Source organism: Malus sylvestris, chromosome 13 (genome assembly GCF_916048215.2).
Source record: "Malus sylvestris chromosome 13, drMalSylv7.2, whole genome shotgun sequence".
NCBI lineage: Eukaryota > Viridiplantae > Streptophyta > Magnoliopsida > Rosales > Rosaceae > Malus > Malus sylvestris.
This window is the reverse complement of record NC_062272.1, coordinates 14,757,232-14,766,500: the sequence shown is the minus strand read 5'-3', so window position 1 is coordinate 14,766,500 and position 9,269 is coordinate 14,757,232. Positions and strand designations below refer to the sequence as shown.

The 9,269-nt window shown below is 39.5% G+C and overlaps 1 protein-coding gene across 1 annotated transcript; it reads right to left on the bottom strand.

The window, feature by feature from the left end:
• Window positions 1-1,001: 1,001 nt before the first annotated feature.
• Window positions 1,002-3,809, bottom strand: LOC126596863 (heavy metal-associated isoprenylated plant protein 33-like). The gene is made up of 3 exons (XM_050263532.1): window positions 3,227-3,809; window positions 3,008-3,083; window positions 1,002-2,848 (listed from the first exon to the last, which is right to left on the bottom strand). Exons 1-3 carry the CDS (start codon window positions 3,254-3,256, stop codon window positions 1,239-1,241), a joined length of 1,716 nt encoding a protein of 571 aa, XP_050119489.1. The 5' UTR covers window positions 3,257-3,809; the 3' UTR covers window positions 1,002-1,238.
• Between the last annotated feature and the right edge of the window lie 5,460 nt (window positions 3,810-9,269).

Genomic DNA, 9,269 nt, shown 5'->3' with positions numbered 1-9,269 from the left:
TCCCTATGCACCTCCTTTGCAGTGAGAACCTCTGCAACCACACAAAAGTGGAATCCAAGCAAAGCCTCCTCAACCTCTTTTTTCCCTATAACAATGCCCTTTTGCTCCTTATCAGACAGCCTAAGGTTAGACCCAAACCTACGCCCCAATTCCTCCATCCCTGGATCATCCATGTGCGACGACCCCCAGAATACTCTGCCCCACCAAGAGATCAACACAGTATTGCTTTCTACCCCATACAGTCAACTTTCATGCAAACCCTAACCCTAGCAGACGAAGCGACACTCTGACTCCCCCAAAACCCTAACCCCTCCTTTCGAGGACCCTTTATACAAAATTTTCTTTTCTATTCATATTTTAATTTCAGTTTTAACAAAAACACTTTGAAGGTTTGAACTTTCAATAGGAGCTGACGAGATCAAATTGTTAAACTAAATTTATAAATTAAATAATGTATCATCAATACAAAATAAATACATTGATTAACACTTAAATAACATTTAGTTTAAAATTTTGAACTCACGCATTACCTCTTTGGGTTTAGAGAGAATCAAATCAATGATTCTTTTATCTTTGTAAACAGTGGTTGGCGGGGCATACTTGAAACACACTGTTGAGGATTGGTGGGTCCCGATTTCCACCAGCCCTACTCATTTAAGTGGACCTACCGCCCAAAACATCCATGATGTCAATCGCATTGAAGCAAAGTTTGTACATAGATAATGCGCAAAGCCCATGAACAATTCTGATCAAATAAAAATAAGAGAGGATTTGGAATTGAAATTATGAGAGAAAATGGGGCAGAGAGAGAGAGAGATGGGGCCTCCCTTCCTCTTTTCATCTTATTTTTGTTTCTGCAACTTATAAACATATATAAACATCCTCATAAAAAACAGAGAGAGAGACAGCAGTGCAGAGCACACTCTCCTCTCCCTCCACTTTACATCCCCATCTCCTCCCCTAATTACTTTAAATATATTATCTATAAATACTCCTTACTCTTAATTAAAACCCTAATTAACTTGGATTAAAAGGTAAGATGATCAAAGTTGGAAAAAAAAAAGAGGAGAAATTAAACTAAAAAAAAGGAAGAAAAAGCATTTCCATGTATAATATGGCATCAGATCTTAGAACCATTAACTGCAATCACCATCACCAGAACCACCACAAACTCAGCAAATTAACCCAAATCAGCAGCAGCAGGACCAATTTTCAGTCAATTGTTTGTTTTTGCTTTTTCACATCACATTGCAACTTGAGGTGTTCTCATCACTGAAGAAGTGAGTGTATGGTTCACCAGCTGGAGGAGGAGCGTATGGGTATGGGTATGGAGGTGGGGGGCCGGGCGGCATGTAGTTGACAGCAGGTGGTGGCCTAGCATACATCATTGGTTGGAACCTCTCATTGCCCATTGCCCTTTGCTGGTTCATCACAGCCTGCAAGTATTGTTGTTGTTGGTAGGGGTTACCAGGCATGGCCTCGGGCCCACCTCCTTGGAAGTACCCTCCGCCGGGGCCTCCTCCACCACCGCCATTCATGGCGCCAGCCGGAAGGCCTTGAACAGCTGGAATGTTGCCCATTTGGCTCATAGGCATGCTCATTGGCCCCATTCCCATGTTCATGTTGCCCATCTGACCCACATTAACTCCAGGCATGCCCTGAGGACGGCCACCCATGTTCTGAAAAGCATTTTTCATAGCTTGAACTTCACTCATTCCTCCTCCGCCGCCGCCGCCGCCGCCTCCACCACCCTTTTTACCCCCATTGCCATTGTTCATGCTCCCATTAGGACCCCCTTGACCACTGTTCCCATTCTTGGCATTTCCCCCACCACCATTTTTGCCATCCAACGGAGAGCCCCCACTTTTGCCTCCATTCTTTCCACCCCCGCCTCCTTGATTGTGGTGTTGGTCTCCACCACCGCCGCCGCCCTTCTTTCCTCCACTTCCATTTTTACCCTCATTGTTCCCACCACCAACAGGCACAGGCCCACCACCGCCTCCTCCTCCCTTCTTCCCATTAACCACAGCACCACCTCCATTCTGGGCACCACCATTCCCGCCACCACCCTTTTGGGCGGCGGCATTCATCATCTGAGGATGGTTCCCCTTCATCAACTCATTTATCATCCCCATGTTCGGAGGCATCCCCTGGCCACCATTGCCCATCATCACAGGCTTCCCCTTTGTGAGAGGATGATGGGGCTCATCCATGTTATCATCAAACTCATCGTCGTCATAGTCATAGTCATCATCGTCATCAAGGTCATCGTACTCATCGTCACTCAAATCCTCTTCCTCCCGCATGTTGAACTTCACCGCCTTCTGATTCGGGTTCGGGTTCTGGTCCTTGAAATTAGAGGGCATTTGCATGCCCTTCAATGGGGGCAGCTTCAGATCTTGGAACCCTTTCATTTGCTGGAGTTGCTGCAGTTGCTGCTGCTGGAGTTGTTGCTGCAGTTGCTGCTGCTGGAGTTGCTGCAGTTGCTGCTGCTTGAATTGCTGCAGTTGCTGCTGCTGAAGCTGCTGGTTCTGCTGCTGCTGCTGCTGCGGTTTCTGGCCGCCTTGTTGGCCGCTCTTTGGCTGGTTGTTAGCACCACCGCCACCGCCACCGCCGCCACCACCCTTCTGCCCGCCTTTACCGCCGTTGTTTTCACCCTTGCCATTGTCAATTTGCATGTTCTTGAACTGATTAGGGAGGTTGCTCTGGTTGTTGTTTGCCTTCGGAGCGCCCCAAAGCTCTGCATGTTTGCCGGATTTTGCAAGCTTCTTAATCAGAATAGCAGGGTCCACATTTCCGGAGACCGTCACCTTCCCCTGCTCTGAATCTATGTCGGTGGTGAAAACCCCTGTTTAAAAATCAAAACGCAAAATTAACCAACAAAATTTCAGAAAAAGATGCAAACTTTGAAATTCGTATCACACAAAACCAAAAGGGGAAATGTGATTCATCGCAAAGAAATATTTTTGTGACCGAATTTAAAATATGGATTAAAAATGGAGCATACCATCGATTTTCTGCAGGATTTTCTTTACTTTGTGTTTACACCCATCACAGTGGATGTTCACTTTGAGAACACATTTCTGCATGTACAGATAACCCAAAGAATACAGCAGAGTAAAAAGAAATATTCACAAAGGTGAAAAATAAATAAAAGTAAAAAAATTAGAGACATTTGAGTTCAAATGAAGCAAAGAATTAAGAACAAGAGAGGGAAAGAGTGTACCTGGATCTTCAAGAACTCTTCTTTACTCATAGTCACAGCTCAAATGCAACAAATTAACACAAGGTTACAATTAATAGATCTAACAAACAGAGGCTACAGAAAACACACACACACACACACGCACACAGAGAGAGGGAGGTGAAATTACAGGAGCTACAGAAAATGGGTTGTTTCCTTTTTTTTTGGGGGGACTTTTTCCTAGCGAAGAACACAGAGAGAAAACAAATGGGTCTGCGTTTCTCTGAGCAGAGAAAGTTTTGAACCAACAAAGTTTCAGTCTTTGTAGAGAGAGAGAGAGAGAGACAGAAGAGCTCAGAAGAAGAGGTGGGTAGACATTAAACTCTAATGGGCATCTCTGCTTCCTCTATTTCAGGGTTAGAGAGAGAGAGAAAGAGGAGTGAGCTAAAACAGAGACACAGAGAGAGAGAGAGAGAGAGAGAGAGTGGTGCCTCCTCCAAGGCGTTTTCTCACTCTTTTATTTTTGGGGCTTTATTATTTACTGATATTATTGCTATTTTATTATTTCTCTGCTCTGCAATTTGGCTTGGCTCGGAAGCTAACAATTGCTTTCTGGCTTGGCTTTGAACGATGGAGAACCGAGGGAGGAGGTGAGTGTTAAATAGTGATGGTCAATTGAAAAGGGTGAGATTTGGATTTAATCTTTGATAATTATTATCAGCGGATGCGGATGAAAACTGTGTCAGATTTTCCTCTCCCAAAATGGGTGGTACAATAAATAACGCCATTAAATAAGACCTTCTCTTTCCTTTCGTGTCTATGCTTGCTTTGTGGACGGGAAATGCGAGAACTTTAACTTGGCAGAAACATTTTTACCTGACCACCTCTTTAAAATCGACTGGATTTTGAGGGTCTGAGTGAATCCAATGCCATTGAGTGAGTAAATTCCTCGCAATGTCAACTTCTTTTGACATAAATCAACCAATGGGCAGGGATTTGTGGTGATGCAAGAGGTCTTAAAAGAAAACAAGAAATTTGAGGCATTTTATCAAATATATAACTTGCTTTTGGCTTTAAGGAAAACTCAAATACTGAATTTAAATTATGTAACTTAGTCAGAGGAATGCCATTAGACTAATCTTTTAGAGACATAAATAGGTGAGATGAAATTGATGATGATAAGTTCAAACTGCAATGTTATATAAAAAATAGAGATTGACTACAATACTTCTATGTAAAAAGAAATGGGAAATAAAGTTAACTATAAATTTAACATTGAAATACGTCTTGCACTTATAGTTAGGGTGAACAAGTTTTGAATTAGAATCGATTCATGTCAAGGTTCTAAAAGGCACTAGGAGCTAGTCACACAACAAGCTATGGCCTAACGCCTAGGCGTCTAGGCTCCCTTTCTTATTTTTTAAATGCCTGAGGATTAATTGTGACGGTGGCTAGCCACTTAGTACTTAGGCGGAGACTTTTAGAACATTGATCCATGCTCTTGATGATAAAATAGAATAAGAGCTCCCCAACCCTTTCCCAACTAGAGAAATCTTGTTCTGGAGACTGGTCGTATTACCTGAAAAATCATGGAAGCGCACTTAATCCCCTCACTATGACTACAGAGGTAGAGCACGATTTCCTCCATTCCATATTAAGTTTACTCGGATGTTACAATATATACATAATCATATCTGAACTCATAAAAGATTACATACTAATTCGACTTACACGTATTATAAAGTTCATGACTGGATCCTACACAATTAAGTACACATCAAGTGTACTGCAAACACGTTACATTGTAAGCTTTGAACCCAACACATTTCATTTAATTTGGTCAACTTGTACAGTGAAAATACTCATATACAATGTAACGTCAAAATACGTCATTGGAGACTAAAATCGACCTTAAAACAAAATATATTTAAATTGATAAACAAAATCTTACTACCTCTTAAAGGTGTACATAAGAAGATAATTGTGGTAAAAAGATTACCGCCTACTGAGGATTTAACACGTGTACATAAGAAGCTCGAGTTGACAAATTTACATTTCAAGAGCGTGGTCTTGAAAATTTCGCTTGGCACAGAAGATACATACATCGAGGTCATATGCTCGCTACATATAGTACATCACAACATGCCGTTTTTCTTAGCAATGATATTAGGGGCTGGTTTGATATTGATGTGCTTTGAAAAAAACTGCTTCTGCTGTGCTATAAGAATAAGCTCATTTTTGCTGCTTCACGTTTTTAGCTTTTTTTCATCCAAAACTGTAAAAATAAACTGTTTTTAAGTGTGTACCAAACACCTTTTTGAGCTCAACTTTTTTTTATATTCACTTTTTATAAAAGCACCTCAGTACCATACCAGTACTAGGTCAAAACGGCTTAGCACAGCTCACACTCTTCAAATATAGCTAGACATAATGAACGATGACCCCATCATGGTTGTGTTTGGGTGAATAATTAACATTAGGATGAATTCATTAAACGCCCAGGCGTGCAAAGGCTTCTTGGCTACAGTTAGTTGAAGCACATGCCTAAACAGATTTAAATACATTTTTGGCAGCTAATAGACAGCAAGCTTATGATGGAAGTGACAAGGGGCAAAGGGCAACTCACCCTAGGTAAAATGTACTTTTCCGTGGCATGGGTAGGTAAATAACAAAAGCAGATGATGACTCACCTTGCTTCATAAGCTATCACAAAAAATGGAAGGCTTGGACACTCGGGCAAGAAAGTCTATAACAGCAACAAAGAGTGTAGAAGAAAAGACTCTCAACACACTCAACTCTGAACTCAACAGCAAAAAAAAACAAATAGCTTTATTTTGTCTAACTCTTTCTTTTCAAGCATTAGGACCACTATAGAAAAGCTCTCCTTTGTCAGTTTTTAGAAGCTCTGCTACGATTTTATTTTTGTAGTATCGAATCCCTTTTGTAAACCTTGGTTGTATTCTACTTTCTAAAAACATATGTTTTGTAAAACACAAGGAGAATGGTCTACGAGGAAACAAACCTTGCCCGCCAAGGTTGTAACCTTGCTCGCCAAGGTTTTAACCTTGCTCGAATCTCCTACATTTGCATACCTTGGCTCGAATCTCCTACATTTGCATTTATATACAGTAGATCTGACTTTTATGCATCTTATTTGGTCTTTATGTTCCATTCCATTGCTTATTGTAGGGGTATATTTAATCCTGTCTAACTAACTACTCTGATTTCTATATTGTTAATAAAAGTTGATCACTAAGGAAAGCACCTAATTAAACATGAACTCCCTTATAAATGGACATACGATATTCAAATAAAAGTCCTTGTTTACAAGGCAAGAAAAAGAACTTGATATAGGCTTAACCCATCTGTAAACAATCCCAACGAATCAAGAAGTCTAAATGACTTGCGGCGCAAGTAACTAACGAATCTAATAACCAAAAAGATAATCAGTTGAACAAAGATAACAGTGGCACGCTCAGATCTATATTAGTTTTGATTGTGAGCCTGAATACCTAATAAAGGCCCCACAAAGGCACCATTCAAACTAATTCTGAACTTATGTTGCAAAAATCAAGCAGCGAACCTTGCCTGACAGGCAAGACATGGTAAGTTATGCGAGGGACACTCTAGCTTGAACAGGTTAAATAAGGAATGATCCTGCATAATCAACAACAAGTTAAGAAAGGTAATGTTAAGGAGACTAAATCGTGGCTTACCATGTTGGGTTATACTCGATGTGGTTCTAAAACAAGACTATTAATTGGTGCTTATTGTCACGTCTCCTAATGTCAGATACATGATGCCTTCATAGGTTGGATTACGAATTTCAAAAGTGACAATCACGTAACACCATGCGTGTTTTAGTGAATCACCTTCAAACTTAAACTTGTCACTATATAAATACTTGGTCACCTTTAAGATGTAATTATTCATGTACAAATAAATTTAGAGCTTACATATTTATTTAATCTACTACATATATCTTAGGGATTATAGAACTTGGTTCACACCACATAGTTGTGACAAATCTAACTTGTCTATCCTTTTCTTAGAGCAAGTCCACCAGAGCCAACATTGCCCAACACCCAGTCCAAATATCAAGCTGAGGGTCAGTCCATTTACTCCAGCCTACAAAGTTGCCTGGCACCCAGCCCAAGCCAGGCAACAGACCAGCCCATTTTTTACAGACCCAAGAGCCGGCCTATTTGGTTGGCGGGTGCACGGCACTCGCGCGTGGCCGCGAGTAGGGGACAAGGGGGCAGGCGTTGTTAGCCCACTTGTGCTTCAAATGCAGTCAGTGACGTGGCATGCTCAAGGCCGTTGGATTTCCAACGACTAGTTTTTCTAGACCGTTGGATTTCCAACGGTAAAAAAAATTTAAATTTTACTTTTCAACTGGACCGTTCGATCACAGATCAACGGTCCACGTTCCCCCCCCCCCAAAAAGGGCCCAACGGTCAAATTTATGATCGTTGGCCATGTGGCAGATCCCTGGCTCTTGGAATTGAATATTTTTCAAATCCAATGGTCCAGATTAATTAACTACATTAAAATTAATTAAAAATTATAAAAAAATACAGATTTTTTTTTAAATACAGTAAAATTTTAAAAAAGTTATTTTTTTTTCTATAAATACCTAACCCTCATCTTCCACCTTTACACCACATTTCAATATTTTCTACACTTTCTATACTATCTACATTTCAATATTTTCTACATTTAAGAGAAAAAAATGTCTTCGTGGAAGCTCATTGAAGATGTTACGTTGTGTGAATGTTGGGTTCACACTATTCATGACCCGATTACGGGTAATGAGATGGATAAGCGAGAAATGTGGAGTAAAATTACGAATGCGTTTTGTGATGTACATAGAAAAAAGGCCAGAACTAGTCAAGGTCATTGGAAAAAACTCAACGCATCCTTTACTTGTTGGAAAAACGTCATCTCTCATGCTTCCGATAACCTGCGTAGTGGGACAAGTTTAGCGGATCAAGTGACAATATTTTTATTTATTTATATGCATTCCACCCACATCAATATTTTAATTTATTTAATTTCGTATGTAATTTTTATGTTATTTCTTATGTACTTTTTATATGCATTCCACCCGCATTAAAATTTTAATTTATTTAATGACATGTGGCATGACTTGATTGGTTGAAAATCTTATCGAAATTTTGGCTAAATTATTGTAAAACGGAAGTGACACGTGGCGCGTCGGGATTGGTTGAAAATCTTAGCGGAAATCTATTCACAAAATAGTAAGTTCGGATAATGACACGTGGCGTAACGAGATTGGATAAAAATCCTCTCCGAAATTAAAACTATTTTATTTTTTTATTCTTTTAGAAAATCTTTAAAAATATTTTAAATGGGTTGGGTGCCAACGCATTTTGTAGGGGTGGAGATCGTTTATGCCAACGCATTTTTTTAGGGGTGGGGATGCATTGACCTATTACTATTCATTGTAGTCTATTACTGTTCACTGGAGTAGATAAATGGGCTGGGTGCTGGCACAAAGTCCTTAGGGGTGGACTTGCTCTTAGTTGCAAAGGCAGGAGAGTAATTATACGCGTGTAAAATTCATTCTCCACAATAACAGTTCAAAATCTATGAATTTGAAACAATAATTTATTTTCAAATACATAAACAAATGTAAATTATGAATTTGAAAAAAAAAAAGAATTTTGAAACTTAACAAATAACACGGGATACCCAAAAAAATCTAGGGAATTTTAACGAAAAACCACATGTTTACACTAAAAAGTTAATCCTAGTACTATTCACTATATCCTTTATTTTTTTCTTATCGTTAAAACATAAAGTTTTCAAACATTTTTCATTAATTTTTCTAAAAATCTATGCTTTATAAAACATTAAATTGGTGTTTATTAATAATACAATTAAGGTACGTACAAAGCAAATCAAACATCTGCCTTATCTTTTAGCCCACAAGTGCGAACAGTCGCCTATCCGCATAGGTCATTGTGCATCGGTCCCTCTAATTGTTGATGAAAATTGCTAGTTTTTCTTCAAAAGTCCGAGAGTAATCTCAAAAATAAATGGAAAAAATTGACACTATAAA